General features: G+C 48.5%; 1 protein-coding gene across 3 annotated transcripts in view; it reads right to left on the bottom strand.

Annotated features, from left to right (window-relative positions):
- Positions 1-20271, bottom strand: part of SLC25A13 (solute carrier family 25 member 13) — a 117254-nt gene that overhangs the window by 60904 nt on the left and 36079 nt on the right. For all 3 annotated transcript variants that reach the window (XM_064166988.1, XM_064166989.1, XM_064166990.1), the window contains 2 exons: positions 18186-18301; positions 2790-2929 (listed from right to left, as the gene is read on the bottom strand). In XM_064166988.1, the coding sequence (XP_064023058.1) occupies positions 2790-2929; positions 18186-18301 (256 nt within the window). The remainder of the gene's footprint in view (positions 1-2789; positions 2930-18185; positions 18302-20271) is intronic.

The following is a 20271-nucleotide window of genomic DNA, read 5'->3' as shown; positions in this document are numbered from 1 at the left end:
TACTCAAGTGCTGCCACTGCCTGAGCACCCCAACAGGCTGCACTGATGGTGCACAGCTACAGCAGCATCTTAGGCCAATTAATTATTGGAAAGTCCTTGCTGCCTGCACCAGTGCTGACAGCATGTTCAGAGCAGCCTCAGAATTCTTCCTGAATCACACAATTATCAGGGTTGGAAGGGACCTCAAAGATCTTCCCAGAGAGGCTGTGGAGTCTCCTTCTCTGGAGACTTTCCAGGCCTGTCTGGATGTGTTCGTCTGTGATCTGTGTTAGATAGTATTGTCCTGCTCTGGCAGGGGGGTTGGACTCGATGATCTCCTTGGGTATCTTCCAGCCCCTAATACCCTGTAAGCCTGTGATCACCTAGTCCCGACCTCCCTGTCAAGGACAGAGACACCTCACACTACATCATGTTGCTCAGAGCCACATCCAGCCTGGCCTCAAAAACACCTTAAAAGCACCCAAGGATGGGGATTCCACCACCTCCCTGGGCAACCTGTTCCAGTACCTCACTCTCCTGGGGAACAACTTCTTCCCAAAATCCAATCTGAATCTACCCACTTCTAGTTTTCCTCCATTCTCCCTGGTTCCATCACTACCTAACACCCTAAAAAGTCCTTCACCAGCTCTCCTGTAGCCCTCTCCAGATATTGGAAGGCCACAAGGAGGTCTCCTTGGAATCCTCTCTCCAGACTGAACAGCCCCAACTCTCTCAGTCTGTTTCCATAGCAGAGCAGCTCCAGCCCTCTGACCATCCTCATGGCCCTTCTCTGGACACATCCAGCACCTCCACATCCTTCCTGTAACAGAGGTGCCAGAACTGGATGAAGCACTCCAGCTGGAGTCTCACCAGAGTGGAGCAGAGGAAAAGAATCACCTCCCTCAACCTGCTGGCCACACTTCTCTTGCTGCAGCCCAAGACACAGTTGGCTCTCTGAACTGCAAGTGCACACTGGTGGCTCAAACTGAGCTTCTCATCCACCAGCACCCTCAAGTCCCTCTCCCCAGGGCTGCTCTCAAGCCAGTTACTGTCCAGCCTATACTGGGGATTGCTCCAGGTGCAGGACCTTCACCTTGATCTGGTTGAACCTCGTGAGGTTGGTTTGGGCTCTAGTTCACTATTCTGTCACAGACCTGCTCTGTGCCTTAGCTACTTAGGAGTTACAACAGTCACTACAAAACCTGAGGGAATACCATTTAATCATGTGATACCTGACATCCTCTTCATACAAAGTTAATTAGGCTCTGTTCTACCAAGTCAATTTGAAACATTTGTCTCAATAGCATTATCTTAATTATTCCTCATCAAAATGATACTACCTCCTACTGGGAACTAACATACTTGTGTAAACAAGAGAAAAAACAACCTTGCAGTCTTGAAGCAGGCTCCCATTTTAAAACTCTCTGCTGTAAATACTAACACAGGCATTAAGCATTCAGGAGGAATACAAATAAGAAACTCACGTGTTGCACCACCTCAAGGATCACTTTTCCTACTGAAGGCTATTTTTAACAGTGCTGCTGAAATATAGACAATCTGAGCCTTTTGTACCAGCACACTGCTTTACTGGCTGTAACCAAGCACACTAAAACATAAATAACCAAGAATTCCAAGGAAAGGGAAGGAAGGAAGGCACCACAAGACAGGAAAAAAAGGAAGGAAAGCAGGCACCACAAGAGGAAAGAAGGAAAGCGTCACAAGCAAATCAAAAAGGAAGGAAGAAAAGCATCACAAGAAAGGAAATCAGGAAGAAAGGCATCACCAGCAAGGGAAAACAGGCAAGAAGGCAGGCACCACAAACAAAGGGAAAAGGAAGACAGGCAGGCATCACAAGCAAAGCATCTCCCTGAGATGCTGATCATCCAAAAGATGTCTAAAGTAAAAAAATGTGTGGAAAGAGCTTGCAGCAAAACATCTTTGCTGGGTATCAGCACTGACTTAAACATGTTTGGCAAGTGCAGAATCACAGAATGGCTTTGGCTGCAGAAGACCTTTAAGACCTGCTGCTGACAGACACAACTACTTTTTAATGCCAGTCTGGCAACAGAGGCCAAAATGCTCAGTATTGTTGTTGAAGATTTTTTGTTTCACTCGTGGATTTAAATATAGAGGAGACTTTAAGGCTTTAAGGTCTGTGGTTTTGATTTCACATCTCTGTCTAGAGAACAGTGTGCATGAGAACAGCTTCTGCACACAGCTCTGAGAAAGAGAACAAAAAAGCAAAGGAAAGAAATGGAGAGGAAAGGGGAAAAAAGAGGAGAGGAAAGGGGAAAAAAGAGGAGAGGAAAGGGGAAAAAAGAGGAGAGGAAAGGGGAAAAAAGAGGAGAGGAAAGGGGAAAAAAGAGGAGAGGAAAGGGGAAAAAAGAGGAGAGGAAAGGGGAAAAAAGAGGAGAGGAAAGGGGAAAAAAGAGGAGAGGAAAGGGGAAAAAAGAGGAGAGGAAAGGGGAAAAAAGAGGAGAGGAAAGGGGAAAAAAGAGGAGAGGAAAGGGGAAAAAAGAGGAGAGGAAAGGGGAAAAAAGAGGAGAGGAAAGGGGAAAAAAGAGGAGAGGAAAGGGGATAAAGGGAATTAAAAAAACCCCAAACCCAACCACCAGGTAGCCTCCATCAGCAATTTTACCACTAGCACATCCTATTTATCAACACACTCCTGAGCTGCAGCACCCTGGCTGGAAAAGCCTCCACCTGGGCTATCTTTTGGCTTCCCCAACAGTGTTAAACTGCAAGCTGGCAAAGACTTTTGAGCCTTGAATCCTTATTACTCTTGACAAGCTGAATTGCATCAGACCCACCAGTAAAAACTGGGTGAACTCTGGGTATGTTAGGTGCCTTTTCCTGTCCTTCCCAAAGTGCAGCTGGACGAACTCTGAATTCCAGTTGAAAGGAATGTGCTGATGAATCGTGGTCTGGCCAAAAACTTGCTTAGCATCCTCTGGGAAGGAAAGAGAAATGAACATTTAATAATCAAGTAAGAATACAGACAAGCACAGAAACACATAAGAGATTTTGGAATGGCAAATTAATACTATTCATCCAAATCAAGTGAAGCCTGCATGAGGCACTTAGTGCCATGGTCTGGTTGATTGGCCAGGGCTGGGTGCTAGGTTGGACTGGATGAGCTTGGAGGTCTCTTCCAACCTGCTTGATTCTGTGATTCCCAGAGTTCTCCAGATTCATCCAAATCAACTACAAAACCAGCAGGAGCTGTCAAGATCCACTCCTCTGTAGTTACCTTACAGGAGCAGTGACAATGCAGGACAGGGGCTGGGCAGGCAGGAAGACAAACTTTCCACTACCCCCAGTACTAAGCAGACTTAGACCTCTGCTACAAGGGTAACAAGTTTGATGACACCTAAATGCAAGTTTATGGCTACTAAACTCAACAGACTATAACTGGGCAAGAGTTCATGAGAGGCCTGGCAGGCTTTTTGGCACCATGTGGCATTTGTGGTGAAGAAACAACCAGCTGCAACGCAGCAAGGTGTGCCAGCAGTAATGAGGACCACACAGGGCTGGAACTGCATCAGGAGGAGTGTGGCCAGCAGGGCAAGAGAGGGGATTCTTTCCCTTTACTCTGCCCTGGTGAGACCTCACCTTGAATACTGAGTCTAGTTCTGATGTTCTCAGCACAAGAAGGATATGGGAATGGTGGAGAGAGTCCAGAGGAGACCACAAAGATGATCCAAGGGCTGGAGTACTTCTGCTATGAGGATAGGGTGAGGGAGCTTGGGTTGTTGAGAGAAGATAGACCTTAGAGCTGCTTTCCAATAGCTGAGGGGATGCTACAGGAAGGCTGCAGAGGGTGTCCAGCAACAGGACAAGGGGCAACGCTCTTTTAGCTGAGGGAGAGCAGGGTTAGACTCCAGATCAGGAAGAAGTTCTTCAGTACAAGGGTGGTGAGACTCTGGAATTGGCTACCCAGGGAGCTTGTGGATGCCTCCTCCTTGGGGGTGTTTGAGGCTAGGCTGGATGAGGCCCTGAGCAGCCAAGCCTGGGGGAAAGGCGTCGCAGCCCATGGCAGGGAGGTTGGTGTAGATGACCTCCGAGGTCCCTTCCAGCCTAAGCAGTTCTACGACTGTAGGATAAGTAATGTCAGCAGCAACAAGATCTAAGGAGGCAGCTGGCTCACACACCAGCACCCACTGCAATGTGACAGTCTGTCTCAGCCAGAAATACAGGGCAAAGCTATCTTCCACGGACAAGCTCAAGGCCAGAGGTTCCCAACTGCTACACATCTCCCTAATTGCCTCATGACTCCTCCAGCACTGCCAGCCAAGAGTCAGCCCTTGTCTCCTGCTAGTTCTCGTGGGCACAGAGAGCTGGTTCCCAGGAGACACTCCCTGCCCAGAAGCAGGGCCAGGAGCTGGTCTCCTGCTCCCTTTGCACTTTGTGGAAGAAAGAGAGACTAGGAGCCCAAACCCTCAGCTCCTGTCTGTCTCTGCAAGCAGCAGAGCTGCGAGCCAGTTCCCAAGCGTGGCTGGTGCCTGGGGGCAAGGAAATCAGCAAAGCTTTGTGCCTGCTTGTGTGCAGAACAAGTTGGGAGCCACCTCGCTGGAGCCAGCCTCTGCCTGCCAGGCAGGCCTGGGAGCCACCTTCCAGCTCACCCCAGCACCACAAGCAAAGGTGGGAACAGACTCCTTGTGGCTCTGAGGTCTCTTCTCCAGGGCAAGTTGAGTTCTGGCTTCTGCTTCAGCCCATGCCAGCCAGGCACCAAGGCTCTGCTGACCTGGGGAAACCCAACCAGGGCAGAATTCCCACTTTCAGGTAAGAAGGCTGGGAAAACTGAGGGCAGGCTGGCACAGCCAAGAGCCAGGATAACGCCAGGAAGCACCCAAGTGAATGAAGCATAAAGCATGGTCCCAGGGAGGTGAAAGGGGCAGATGTCCTCCTGTGCAGACCCAAAAGCACTGCAGGTGGTGCCAGCCCCAAGGACAGCTTGTTCTAAAGCAAAGTGGCATCACAGCAATGGGAGAGGAGACTGCAGGCCTATTCCCACCCCTCAAGCAGTTTCACCTTTAAGCCACACCACCCACTGATCACAGGGGAATCAGTGGTGAAAGGAGAAGCTGGATTTAGCTTACAAACAGAAAGACTGACCCCAGTTAACCTCAAATTCTTCAAATTCAGCACTTCCAAGTCCTAATGTCCTGGGAGAATTTTCTCCAAACAACATCAGTGCCCCCAGGACAGCACTGTTCATTCATGTCTTCAAGCTCCAGCACAGCTGGGCTTGGAGCTTGTCTGCCAGCATTCTCCAGGAGCAAAACTCTGCTCTCAAGGCAAGGGGAGGGAAAGGCAATTGGTGCAGGGTGAGGTCCTGTCCCTCTGCTGAAAGCCATTTATTTAGGGTGGAATCACCAGCCCTGGAAGTGTTCAAGCAAAGATTGGATGGGGCAACTAGTGCCATGGTCTGGCTGACTGACTAGGGCTGGGTGATAGGTTGGACTGGAAGAGCTTGGAGATCTCTTGGACATCAACTTCTATGATGTGTCACTGGAGATCACCTTCATGATGGAGAAGAAAAGGCTTTGAGGAGACCTTAGAGTGGCCTTCCAGTATCTGAAGTGGGATACAGGAGAGGGCTGAGGAGGGACTACTGACAAGGTCTGGTAATGCCAGGATGAGGAGGAATGGGTTTGAACTGGCAGAGGGGAGATCTGAAACTAGATGTTAGGAAAGGGTTCTTTACAATGAGGGTGGTGAGACACTGGTGCAGGTTGCCCAGGGAGGTTGTGGAGCACAGAACCACACAATGTGATCAAAGATCACATTGGGTGATTCTGTGCTCCACAGCCTCCCTGGAGGTGTTCAAGGCCAGGTTGAATGAGGTCCTGAGTAACCTGTTCTAATGGGAAGTGCCACTGCCTATGGCAGGGGGTTGGAACTGGATGATCCTTGAGGTCCCTTCCAATCTAAACCATTTTATGATTCTATGATTCATGAAGTTCCTGCTTCTGACAGACATCCTTTCAAGAAGCAGCATGAAGAATTCAGCCTGCCTTGCCCACAAAGAGGCTGATTCTCCCTGCTAGCACCCACTCCACTTTTCCAGAAGAAGGAAGAGATTTCAGAGTAGCCTGTCCCTTGCACAAGGATCAGAGGCTCATTCACTTCCTCCTTCCCTGAAACTCCCCCCAAGCAAAACACTGATATTGTTTGGGGGAGGCTCAGGGCAGAGCTCATTGCTGTCTACAACTGCCTGAAGGGAGGCTGTAGCCAGGTGGGGTTGGGCTCTTCTCCCAGGCAACCAGCAACAGAACAAGGGGACACAGCCTCAAGCTGTGCCAGGGCAGGTCTAGGCTGGATGTTAGGAGGAAGTTGTTGGCAGAGACAGTAATTGGCATTGGAATGGGCTGCCCAGGGAGGTGGTGGAGTCGCTGTGCCTGGAGGTGTTGCAGCCAAGCCTGGCTGGGGCACTTAGTGCCATGGTCTGGTTGCTTGGCCAGGGCTGGGTGCTAGGTTGGGCTGGCTGAGCTTGGAGGTCTTTTCCAACCTCCTTGCTTCTATAACTCTTTGGTTCTATGATTCAACAAATCCAAGTGAAAAAGCAAACTCCTGGCACGAAGAAATGATCCTGAACTTTGCACTTTAGTCTCCACTCCAGACTTGAGAGCTCCATTTCTTTTAACAACTATTTTGCTTAGATAGATAGCAGGGAGGGGAAAAAAAAGGGAATAATAATAATAAATCACTTTCTTGCAAAGCATTAACATACATTTTTTCCCCTCACTTAAATACTTCCATTTCAAATGCACCACCAAATGTACTCCCCCACAACACTACTGGATTAGTATAAAACTATCTTGAGTTCAATTAAAATGTTCAACTCTCTCTCTCCCCAAAACCTACCTGAACTGCAATTTTCACTTTGAGCACTACCAACACATTCTCAGGGTTTGGGGTTTTGTTGTTTTCTTTTAGCAGTTTATCAAATCAAGTCCTGCACTGAAATTGCTGAGGGGGGGGGGGGGGGAGGAATAAATTAGCCATTAACTGCTAAATAGCAGCAAATCTTCCAATTTACAAACACTAAATGAGACAAGCCTGAGTGTTTTGCTAGCTGGAATTTCACACTGAAATCTGTAATAACAAAACACTTTCTTCCAGCTCTTCAAGCTTGGCTGAAGTTTTTAACCTTCTCAATCTGTCATTCCAGGACAATTTTACAAGGTGATGGGGGAAATATTGAAATAAAAGTCAAGCTTAAATTGGTGTAAATGCTGCTGCTGCTGCCACAATTTAAATGCATTCTGGTGTGGAAGGTTCTGCATCCTCCCCCAAAAGCTGCCCCCAGTAATCATGTTGAGTTCTTTTTGGGTTAATTCTAATAGGGAATATTTGGACCAGTACTGATCAATACTGGGACTAGTGCTGATCACTGCTGGGGCCAGTGCTGATCGCTGCTGGGGCCAGTGCTGATCAAGCAGCACTACAGACTGGGGACAGAGTGGCTGAGAGCAGCCAGGCAGAGAGGGACCTGGGGGTGCTGGGAGAGAGTAGCTGAAGATGAGCCAATAGTGTGCCCAGGTGGGCAGCAGAGCCAATGGCATCCTGGGCTGGCTCAGGAGCAGTGTGGGCAGCAGGACAAGGGAGGTTCTTCTGCCCCTGTGCTCAGCACTGCTCAGGCCACCCCTTGAGTGCTGTGTCCAGTTCTGGGCTCCTCAATTCAAGAGAGATGTTGAGGTGCTGGAAGGTGTTGAGAGAAGGGCAGCAAGGCTGGGGAGGGGCCTGGAGCACAGCCCTGCGAAGAGAGGCTGAGGGAGCTGGGGGTGTGCAGCCTGCAGCAGAGGAAGCTCTAGGGAGACCTAACAGAAGCATCTTGGTACCCGAAGGAGGCTCCAAGCAGGCTGCAGAGGGACTGTTTGCAAAGGCCTGCAGGGACAGGACTGAGAGCAATGGTTTGAAATGAGAGCAGAGCAGATTGAGCTTGGATGTGAGGAACAAGTTCTGTACCAGGAGGCTGCTGGAACACTGCAACAGGTTGCCCAGAGAGGTGGTTGACACCCTATCCCTGGAGATACTCAAGGTCAGGCTCAGCAATGCTCTGGGCAAGCTGCTCTAGCAGAGGATGCTCCTGCTGACTACAGGAGGGTTGAACTGAATGTCCCTTTCAACCCAAAGTGTCTATGACTATATGACATAGATCTCTAGAGAATCCTAGCTGGCTAAACAGCAGCTCACTGTTAACCAAAGAGTGACACAGTTGAAATTCTCTCTCAAATTGGCTTTCCCCCCACCTATTCCACACCTACTGCTTTTCTTTTTAAGGAGCATGTAGCAGCAGCAGCAAGCACAATATTTTAGCCATCTGAGCATGCAGTATGCTTGAATTTCCCCACCAAGTGGAAGTGCTCTCTGTTATCTCTGTTAAAATTGGAGCCATTACAGCCAATTGTGCAAATCTACACTTAGCCTTTCACCAAAAAAAAGTGGATTTTTGACCCACTCAACTGGAACAGTTTCTGAGCAGCTCTGCTGATTTCCTGACAAGATGCCACACAACATGTGCATGCCAATCTCATACTGCTCTGCATCCACATTCAGCTCTTCAGAAAAACACTGCTCAGAAATGATTAAAAAAGTTCCTACAATCAAGGGTGGTTCTTTTGTGTAGTATAAACCTATCATTTAAAGGAGTGCAATAAAGCTCCACAGAGATACACAAAAATAGAAGCCTTCACTGTGGCTTTTCACCTCCAGGTAACGTCTGGGAAAGTAAAAGCTTATCATATTTGTTGGGCTGCCCTCAGAAGATGAATTGGTTGACTCTCTCCAGGCAGAGAAGAGCCTGGAACAGCTCCAACAGGGTGCAGTACCCTTAGAGGTAGCCACAGCAGGGCAGAGAAGCAGGAGGCTGCAGTCTCTCTCTCACTAAAAGTTGTTTCTGTTCACATGTGAACCACATCCATGTTATGGTTGGAAGGAGCAGCAAAGGCTGTAGAGTCTCTGTTGTACACAGAGGTGAGGCTGAGCCCAACATTGCTGAGTGTCCTTCACATCACAGAATTAAGTCAGGGACCACAAGGTTCATCTAGTTCCAACCCCCCTGCCACGGCCAGGACACCCTACCCTAGGTCAGACTGGCCACAGCCTCACCCAGCCTGCTCTCAAACACCTCCAGGGATGAGGCTTCCACCACCTCCCTGAGCAACCCTTTCCAGGCTCTCACCACCCTCATGATGAAGAACTTCCTCCTAACATCCAGGCTGAATCTCCCCATTTCCAGCTTTGTTCCATTCCTCTCAGTCCTATCACTCCCTGACAGCCTAAGAAGTCACTCTCCAGCTCTCTTTTTCAGATACTGCAAGGCCACAATAAGGTCATTTCAGAGCCTTCTTCTCTCCAGACTGAACATCCCCAACTCCCTCAGCCTCTCTTCCTAGCAGAGCAGCTCCAGCCCTCTGATCATCCTGGTGGCCCTTCTCTGGACACCTTCCAGCACATATCCTTCTTGTCCCAGAGGCTCCAGAACTGGATGCAGTACTCCAGGTGGGGTCTCACCAGTGTAGAGTAGAGGGGGAGGATCACTTCCTTTGCCCTGCTGCCCACACTGCTCTTTTAGATTTGATGTCCTAATCAGACTTGAAAGATGACAGCAACCAATTTCCTCGGGAAGCCATAAAGTCCTGTATGAGCCCTAAGGAAAAGCTCAGCAGGCTGGAGACAAGCACTGGCTGCTGAACCAAAGTCATTCAGGAGGAGGAGAGGAAATGGCCTCAGGTTGCACCAGGGGAGGTTTCGGCTGAACACCAGGAGAAACTTCTTGACTGAAAGGGTTCTCAAAGCCTGGAACAGGCTCCTCAGGGAAATGGTTCACTCATCATGCCTAGAGGTGTTTCAAAGAGGCAGAGATGTGGTGCTGAGGGGCATGGTTTAGCACCAGCTTCAGCAGTTAGGTAGTTGTTGGACTTAATGATCTTAACGTTTTTATTTGGTTATAGCTTCATCCTCTTATCCAAACCTTTCCACAAGGACAATGCCTAGAGGTTAAGTTTATGTAAATGAAAACATCATCACAGAGAACATCCTTCTGCCTTCATGGATTAGCCCCAACAACAGACTTAAAAGAGACTTAAAAGCTTTACCTATCTGCTGAAAATGCTCTCAGGTTTTTATCCTTTCATGGCTTGAGTTTGGAGAAGGGGAGGTTTAGACTGGGTGTTAGGAACAACAGGTGCTGGAGGGAGCACCTCTGCTATGAGCACAGACTGAAAGAGTTGGGGCTGTGCAGGCTGCAGAAGAGGAGGCTCCCAGGTGACCTTCTTGTGGCCTTCCAGCATCTGAGTGGGATCTACAAAAAAGCTGGGGAGGGACTTTTTAGGCTCTCAGAGAGTGACAGGACTCAGGGGGAATGGAGCAAAGCTGGAGGTGGGGAGAGTCAGGCGGGATGTGAGGAGGAAGTTGTTGAGCAGGAGAGTGGTGAGAGGCTGGAATGGGTTGCCCAGTGAGGTGGTTGAGGCCCCATGGCTGGAGGTGTTTAAGGCCAGGCTGGATGAGGCTCTGGCCAGCCTGACCTAGGGTGTCCCTGCCCATGGCAGAGGGGTTGGAACTGGCTGATCCTTGTGGTCCCTTCCAACCCTGACTGATTCTATGATTAACAAGTTCTGCACCATGAGAGTGCTGGAACACTGCAACAGATTGCCCAGGGAGGTAGCTGAGGCTCCATCCCTGGAGATGTACAAGGTCAGGCTGGAGAAGACTCTGAGCAACCTGCTGTGATGGAGGATATCCCTGCTGAGTGCAGGGAGTGGGTTGGACTGGATAAGCTTTGGAAGTCCCTTCCAACTCAAACCCAGGATTCTGGGATTTAAAAAACATAACCAAAAAACCCCAAAGAAACCAAAAGGTAAGGTAAAACCAACACCCAAGAACAAACCTAACCATCATGATCTTGGTTGGATAGGTTGGACTGGATGATCTGGGAGGTCTTTTCCAACCTGGTTGATTCTGTGATTTAGAAAACTCAGCTGCATCTTCTAGACCAAGTGAAACACAACAGTGCCAAAGGATGGAGCTTCTAAGTGACAGATTGACTTTGTGACTAAACAGCCTTTGTTTTACTTAAGATACCTTCCTGAAAGCCTGCCTGGTTACATAACATTTTAGATAGAAGGGAGAAAAAAACAAAACAAGAAAGCCTTGCCAAGCTGACATATGTCTAGAAATGAAATCCACCAGAAATTGTTATCAAAAAGATTTCAACAGCTGTTCTGGAGGAAAGAAATACAACTCAGTCTACTTCACACTCTCTTCTAATTAAAACTGCCAAAATCCTGTACAAACAACAACAGCAACCACCACAAAACCCAGACTAAACCAAATTTGCATTTGCAGTGTTGGGATCATTGTTTCTAGGCATCTGTCATTTATAAACCAACAAATGCCCACAGCTGAGTGGCCTGGGTGGCAGCTGGAGGGAAGGGATACCATCCAGTGGGCTTTGGACAGGCTTCTGACATGGGCCCAAGCTGACCTGATCAAGTTCAATGAGGCCAAGTGCAAGGTCTTACACAGGCTCACAGCATGTCAGGGGTTGGAAAGGACCCAAAGAGATCATCCAATTCAACCCCCCTGCCACAGCAGGACCACACAATCTAGCTCAGGGCACACAGGAACACTTCCAGACAGGCCTGGAAAGGCTCCAGAGAAGGAGACTCCACAGCCTCTCTGGGCAGCCTGTGCCAGGGCTCTGGGACCCTTATAGGAGAGAAGTTCCCCCTTGTGTTGAGCTGGAACCTCCTGTGCTGCAGCTTCCAAACACTGCTCCTTGTGTCCTATCCCAGGGAGCAGTGAGCAGAGCCTTTCTATCCCCCCCTGAACACCAGCCCTAAGATAGTTATAAACATTGATTAAATCCCCTCTCAGTCTTCTCTTCTGCAGACTAAACAGCCCCAGGTCCCTCAGCCTCTCCTCATCAGGCAGAGTTCCACTTGGATCAGGGCAATCCCAAGCAAAAATAGAGGCTGGGCAAGGAGTGGCTTGAGAGCAGTCTCAGGGAGAAGGACCTGGGGATGTCAGCTGATAAAAAACTCAGCATGAGGCAGCAGTGGTCTCTGGCAGCCCAGAAGGCAGCTGTGTGCTGGGTTGCACCAAGAGCAGCGAGAGCAGCAGGCTGAGGGAGATGACTCTGCCCCTCTGCACTACCTCTCTGCTCTGCTGAGATCTCACCTGGAGCTCTGCATCCACTTCTGGTGCCCCCAGCACAAGACAGACATGGAGCTCCTGGAGCAGGTCCAGTGGAGGCCATAAAGATGATCAGAGGGCTGCAGAACCTACTCTATAGGGACAAGCTGAGGGAACTGAGGGTGTTCAGCCTGGAGAGAAGACAGCTCCTGGGAACACCTAACAGCAGCCTGCCAGTACCTGAAGGGGGCTACAGGAAAGCCAGGAAGGGACTTTTTACAAGGGACTGTTGTGATAGGATGAGAGGGAATGGACTGAAGCTTGAGGAGAGCAGATCTAGAACAGAGATTAGGAAGAAATTCTTTCCAATGAGGCTGGCAGATGCTGGCACAGGTTGCCCAGGGAGGCTGTGGATGACAGAAGCACATCTTTGATCACATTCTGTGCTTCTGTCATCCACAGCCTCCCTGGAGGTGTTCAAGGCCAGGTTGGATAAGGCCTTGAAGCAAGTTTGGCTAGTGCAAGGTGTCCCTGCCAAGGACTGGGAGGTTGGAACTAGATGATCTTTAAGTTCCCTTCCAACTTAAACCATTCTATGAACCCATGCAAATGTTTCCCTGAGTAGGTGTGGCTCAGATTTAGCTTTTCCTTGCTGTAGATGGCACTGAGTGGACCAGGTTGGGCATTGCTAACCCAGGGCTTGTGCAACAACAACAACAAAGTAATTACAGACCCCATCAGAAGAGCCAAACCATGCCAAGCAATTACAGGGGCAAAGCAGAAAAGAAATAATCCTCTAAGAAAAAGCTCACACAGTCTGAACCTAATCCTTTGGGTCAGGGAAGCAGTTGTGAGACTCCTGTAACAATTCTTTGCATACTGAGAACGTCTGAGAGCATTATCGGAGGAGTAACTCTGAGGAGGCATAAGTGTTTAAACCTCTGTTAGGAGCTTAGGTTGGAAGAGTGCTGTGTACAGTTCTGGGCTCCTCAATTCAAGAGAGATGTTGAGGTGCTGGAAGGTGTTTGGAGATGGGCAGCAAGGCTGGGGAGGGGCCTGGAGCACAGCCCTGTGAGGAGAGGCTGAGGGAGCTGGGGGGGTGCAGCCTGCAGCAGAGGAGGCTCAGGGCAGAGCTCATTGCTGTCTGCAGCTCCCTGCAGGGAGGCTGTAGCCAGGTGGGGTTGGGCTCTGCTGCCAGGCACCCAGCATCAGAAGAAGGGGACACAGTCTCAAGCTGTGCCAGGGCAGGTCTAGGCTGGATGTTAGGAGGAAGTTGTTGGCAGAGAGAGCGATTGGCATTGGAATGGGCTGCCCAGGGAGGTGGTGGAGTCTCTGTGCTTGGAGGTGTTGAAGCCAAGCCTGGCTGGGGCACTTAGTGCCATGGTCTGGTTGATTGGCCAGGGCTGGGTGCTAGGTTGGGCTGGATGAGCTTGGAGGTCTCTTCCAGCCTGGCTGATTCTATGACTCTAAGAGTCACCTTCTGTGATCCTCTGTGCTTTCATAAAGTCTACAAACAGGCACTCAGTCAATTCAAGGCTCAGGTAAGCAAACAGGAGATGCTTAGTGAGATGCAGCCTTAATTAATGTTTTATCTAAGAACTGATGTAATTAATAACAGCACAGCCCCACGATGGCTGCTGTCTACACATAAGTTTTGCCTCGAGGCAAAAGCAGAGCACATTGCTTGATTCTGCAGCTGTCAGGCTAAACAAGCAACAATTTGGGCTGCCCCAGTCCCTTTGCTTGTTTGCTGGGTTTGAAGGATCTGGGGTTTGCATTTTCTCAGGCAGGGTTTATTTCTGTTCAGTTTTTGGTTTCCAGCATGCTCCTTCCTACACCTCGAAGCAGCAGAGTACTGCATTCATTTTGAAACAGCTTTCAGCTTGAATTAAGAGAAGCTTTTAAAACTAAACCAAGCCAAACAAAAAAGCCCAACCCAAAAGCAGAAAGAAGAGCCCAGACTGTACCATGGCTCTGTTTCATTCAATCCGAAAGCAACAATTTCTGTCTGCTGGGTAATTCTAATTTAAACCATATCAGAAGTGGCAGCTCAGACCTAGGTAGCCACAGCTCTTTTTGTGCCCTTTTTCCAACCCCCCCCCATGTTGGTTTTGCCCTTCACTAGGGCTGTGAGCACCAGCAGAAGCAAAAGAAAGTTCCAGAAGCTGCGTTACTCACAGCTCCGAAGCGTTTGCTGCCATCATTTCATTTACCCACCCGAAATTAGAGATGGAAGTTAAAACAAGCAAGTTTTTAAACACTGACATTTTTAGCCAATCATCTTGCCTTTCTTTTTTCATTTAATGCCATCTAGTAAAGACTTTCAAAGGGCTCTGCTTCTTTAATGAGGCATTAAAATACAGTCATACGACAAAAAAGCAACTCTGCTAAGTCTCTTAAACCCCTGGACTTACATTATCAGCTTTTATGTGCCTGTCAACACTCAACAGTAAGAAGCAATGGTTTGCTCTTTGCCTCGAATTTAAAAGCCAGCTAAACTTCCTCCCACTTTCCTGCTGAGAGCTTTAACTCCTTGCAAACTGTCAAAGCTTTGACACTTCAGCAGCAGATAAATCTACAGGGCGATGCAGCAGCCAGGTGTAGCCTCCACTCAGCCACCGGCCACTAATTTACTGGTGGCCATTTCATTCACCTCCAAAAGCAATAAACTAGAAATACTTCCCCCCCTCACCACCCCCAGCCATGCAGATCAGCACTTTTCAAAGTGCTCTGTCAAAGAAGCAGCTACAGTTAACCTGCAGCTTGAAAGAAAGGAAACATTTCAAGCAGCAGAGATGTCAGCATCAGGCTAAAACGCAAAGGCACTTCCAAGGCAGAAGCTACAGGGAAGAGTGCAGCATTTTTTTTCCAAGCAAAATCAATTAAAAGCATTAAATACCTGAAACTTCTTGACCCAGAACATGCCTCTAAATAGTCACAGCCTGCATGTGGCATTCAGTGTAAAAGCTGACTGACAGAAAGTCCATTATTAATTGCTTTTACCAAGGTGCTAAGCCTGTCCAAGGTTGGGGGCGGGGAGGGGGTGAAGAAAGATTTGGATGATTTGCTGAGTAGAAAATGTGAGGTTTGCAGATAGGAAGCTCTACATTCTGTTGAGTATGAGCTAAAATATTTAGATCCTGAGCTCAGCATAGAGAAAAGCAATGTCTGCAGAGATAAGCTTCTTTACAACAGTAAAATGAGGTACAGGCTTCTAATGGGATCCTGGAGATACTACACTTAACAGCAGCGTAGTGAAAAATGATCCTTTCCCTTTTCTTCTGTCCCTTTCACACTGTAATGCCACGGGACACAAAACCCCTATTTAAGTCTCCTACCCTTGATAAGGACTTGATCCCACTCTCATTCAAGTCAATGGAAAAAGATCTCATAATTAACCTGAAAAAGACACACGAGTGAGGCACTGAGTGGCAAAGTTACAGGAGAGTATTGTAATAACTTATGCATGAAAATATTGGGGGGGGGAGGGGTGGAGGGAGGGAATCATAGCAGGGAGGAGAGAAAGCTTTTTTTTTTCCTTCTTTATGATGGAAAATAAAACCCAGCTTTGCCTAAAGGTCAACCTGTTCTGCTGAGAATGCACAACACTGAGACAGCTCTTCCATGCACTCCACTCCAGGCACTTGCTGGAGTGGCAACAAGGGACTAGACATAAGTTACCAAGGGATTTATGCTTTCAAAGAGGGAGAGGAAGGAATTGAAGACAAACTACCTGAGGTTCAGCCAACACTGGCACATCTCCTCTCTCAAATACCTTAAATGCAGCCTGGCATTAGAGTTTCTCTCATCACCAGAATGACTTCAGTGGACTTCAAATGCCAAGCAAATGCCTTGATTCATTGTGTCTAACCCCAAGGGGAAGCATTTGCCAGCAGGAACAATAGGAAACAGACTGCCAAGGGTTAAAAAGTGAAGTTGGACTGATTCAGCATTCAGCTCAAATGACTCCAGTTCTTCCTAGATTATTAATGAGTGCTCCAAGCAACCAGAGGCTCCGATGCAGACAAGAACCTGCACATCACAGGCATTCCAGGAGCCCTGTTTGTCTGTGCTGGAACAAAACCTCTGCAAAATAGGTGTGCCCTCCTGATTTAAAAGCATGCCCTCTCTGTTCACACACATGCACAAGCCTCTTAGGCACAAACAATCGCCTTCATCAAGGTGCTGAGCAGACAAAGCTCTTCCTGCAACACCTTCAAATCTTTTAGCATCCCTGATAATATCACAGAATTCACCAGGTTGGAAAAGACCTCTGAGAACATCCCAGTCCAACCTAGCACCTAACTCTTCTAATTAACTAACCCATGGCACTAAGTGCCTCATCCAGCCTTAAACACCTCCAGGGATGTTGACTCCACCACCTCCCTGGGCAGCTCATTCCAATGCCAATCACTCTTGCTGGCAAGAACTTCTTCCTAACATCCAGCCTGAACCTGTTCTGGTGCAGTTTGAGGCTGTGTCCTCTTGTTCTGCTGCTGGTTGCCTGGCAGCAGAGCCCAACCCCACCTGGCTACAGCCTCCCTTCAGGTAGTTGTAGACAGCAATGGGCTCTGCCCTGAGCTTCCTCTTCTGCAGGCGGCACACCCCCAGCTCCCTCAGCCTCTCCTCATAGGGCAGTGCTCCAGGCCCCTCCCCAGCACTGGTACCCTTCTCTGGACACTTTCAAGCACCTCAACATCTCTCCTGAATTGAGGAGCCCAGAACTGGACAGAGCACTCAAGATGTGGCCTGAGCAGTGCTGAGCACAGGGGCAGAAAAAGCTAACAAGCAACATCACACACAACACCCACACCTTTCACAATTCCACCAGACAACCAAAATAATGAAAAACCAAAATAAACACAAGAAAAAAAACTCCAATGACAACAAATAGTATCTATTTAACAATCAATTAACAAAACTTCATTCATCTGGATTAATCATGTCTCTTCCAACCCAAACCATCCTATGATTCTATGTCCAAACCTAGCAGATTAGACACAGCAATTTTATCCACTGTAGGTACTCAGGGCAAAAACAAAATCTGACTCCCCCCCCCCCCCCCAACTTGTTGAAGTGCTGAAGTTATACAAAATTGGTGACTTCTGAACCCTCCTTCACCTGACATTAGGCAGGTGGCAGCCAGTCCTGCAGGCTGTCTGTATGGTACCTTGAAAAAAGTAGTCCCCATCCCCAAGCTTTAAGCTGGTCTGTTTCTCCTGTTGTTGATGCAGACCCCACACCTCTCAGAGCACAGCTGAACTGGGCAATAATGGATTGATCACAGGATGTTAGGGGTTGGAAAGGACCCAAGGAGATCATCCCAGTCCAACCCCCCTGCCAGAGCAGGGCAACATAATCTAGCTCAGGTCACACAGGAACACATCCAGACAGACCTTCAAAGTCTGCAGAGACAGAGACTCCACAACCTCTCTGGGGAGCCTGTTCCAGTGCTCTGGGACCCTTCCAGTAAATAATTTCCCCAATGTGTTCATCATCATCATCATAAAATCAACCAGGTTGGAAGAGACCTCCAAGGTCATCCAGCCCAACCTATCACTCAGGCCTATCCAGTCCTCTTGTGCTGCAACTTACACCCATTGCTCCTTGCCCTATCACAGGGAGCAAGCGAGAAGAAGAGAAGATGAAGATGATTGATGACTGTAACAAAAACCCCAAAAACCTCTCACAGAAGAAAATTTGTAAAGCCATAAAAAGGAAGGCAGTTTGAAATATAGCCAATTTAAACAACAAATAATTGAGGGTAATTTCAGACTCAACTCTCCTGGCAGCTTCCTTGCGGTTTTCCAATCGTTTCCCGTAGTCACCTTTCACTGCTCTCCTGAAGACCTGCACAAGGCTTTTCAGGGAAAAATAAAAGAATCAAAAACCCCAGAAAGGTGACCATGACCTTGACTTCAGTGAATGACTGAAAAAAAAAACCTCAACCAGAAAGTTGCTTGGCACCAGTCTAGTTCCACTACCAACCCCTGTGTTTCCTACTGGAAGAGAAGGTGAAAGGGAGTTTGACATATGTAAGGGGGGTTAAATTAAGAGAGTCTTACCAAAAGTAACTTCTCCTTTGCCAGTCTTGTCAAACAGCTGAAAGGCTACTATGAACAATGCATCTGGAGCACACAGGACTGATTCAAATGCCACGAACTCTTGGAAGGATATCAACCTAAGGGATGAAGGGAAAAAAAAGCAAGAGCTGTGAAACCGCCCGCTCGCAAGAAAGGGCGACGCAAGATTAACACAGATTATACAACCCAGATCAAACTGTAAGCAGAAAGTGCACAAAAATGTTATCACAGGGATTGGAATTTATCCTGAAATGGCTGTCAGGAGGCTTTTGTATCCCTAGCTGGAAATGACTGTTAGACAAGGAACTATTCCTCTCATCAAGTCGCAACAGAACATAAAACAAGCGAAGCGCTCGGCGCGGCGACTCGCTTCAGCTTTCATGTCTACCTGCACTGCCCTCTGGGGAAGACTCCCTCCCTGTGCTGGCAAGACAGAGAGCCAAAAAAGAGATGAGTAACTTCCCTCAAGACTCACATGCTTCAGGCTTTTTGGGAAGCAAACCCATTCAAGAGCTACAGGCTGCCACTCACTTCAGAAGGAAGCGATCAGAAGGTGTTATCAGCTTGCTAGCAATTTATTAGTCACCCAGCGCAGCCCTCCAGTGCTGCACGTTGAGTCACACATTTCGAGCTGGAGTCTGCACATTCTTCTTCAAGCCCAAGAGCAACTGACTCCAATTCATCATCACAGCCAGGTTCTCCATGCAGGAGCACAGATAAAAGCAGAGGTGCCCTTCCTTAGCAGAAATAAATTAAGAGAATTTGGCTTTGTTTCCAGCGGTAGATTTGATACAGCAAAGACCTGGAGCGCTTCTGACTTCCCTGGGTCACAGCCAAGAGTTCAAATGAAGATCAAACTCTTATTTCCTAAAGAGGCAAGGGCCAACTACTCTCTGGTTTGCTGCTTCTTTAATGTCTAGGCTGTACACTTTAAAATCATCATCCAAAGTGTGGCTGCAGGGCCTGCTGGCAGTCTGGGAGGTTTAAGATTGCCCTCTCTCAAGGCTGCTTGATGGCAACATAGCAAGAAACACACTGAATGGGTCCACCTGGCAAGTACCTGGGGAACAAAGATTTGCTTCTCAGACACAGAAAATGCAGTGTAACAAGTATCAAGAAATACACATAAACCAAATGATCTTGGTTTTGTTTTGTTCATTAGAAACTAGCTGCATCCTTAGGACCTGGGCTGCAATGCCACTGCAGCTGGCTCAATGAAACTCCCACTCAGTGTGCACTAACAGCCAAGAACAAAGCATTTGGACAGGTTGGGAGAGAGAGTCCCTCATAGAATCAGACAAGTTGGAAGAGAACTCCAAGATCATCCAGTCCATCCTAGCACTCAGCCCTAGACAATCAACCAGATCATGGCACTAAGTGCCCCAGCCAGGCTTGGCTTCAACACCTCCAAGCACGGCGACTCCACCACCTCCCTGGGCAGCCCATTCCAATGCCAATCACTCTCTCTGCCAACAACTTCCTCCTGACATCCAGTCTAGACCTGCCCTGGCACAACTTGAGACTGTGTCCCCTTCTTCTGTTGCTGGTAGAAGAGACCTACTCCACCTGGCTACAGCCTCCCTTCAGGTAGTTGTAGACAGCAATGAGCTCTGCCCTGAGCCTCTTCTTCACTCCGTCCCCAGCCTGTAGTGCTGCTTGGGGTTGTTGTGGCCAAAGTGCAGAACCCTGCACTTGGCCTTCTTCAGTCTCATCCCATTGGCCTCTGCCCACCAATGCAGCCTGGCCAGGTCCCTCTGTTGGGCTCTCCTACCCTCCAACAGCTCCATGCTTGCTCCTAGCTTGGTGTCATCTGCAAACATACTGATACTGGACTCAATCCCCTGGTCCAGATCATCAGTAAAGATGTTGACCAGGACTGGGCCCAGCATTGATCCCTGGGGCCCAGCACTAGTGACAGCTGCCAACTGGATGTGGCGCCGTTCACCACCACTCTCTGGGCCCAACCCTCCAGCCAGTTCTTGACCCCTATCAGAATGAATCTGTCCAAGCCACAAGCTGCCAGCTGTGCCAGGAGCTTGTTGTGGCAGACAGTGTCAAAGGCTTTGCT

Source organism: Pogoniulus pusillus, chromosome 28, assembly GCF_015220805.1.
Source record: "Pogoniulus pusillus isolate bPogPus1 chromosome 28, bPogPus1.pri, whole genome shotgun sequence".
Taxonomy (NCBI): domain Eukaryota; kingdom Metazoa; phylum Chordata; class Aves; order Piciformes; family Lybiidae; genus Pogoniulus; species Pogoniulus pusillus.
Note: the sequence above shows the minus strand (reverse complement) of the source record. Positions and strands in the feature narration are given on the sequence as shown.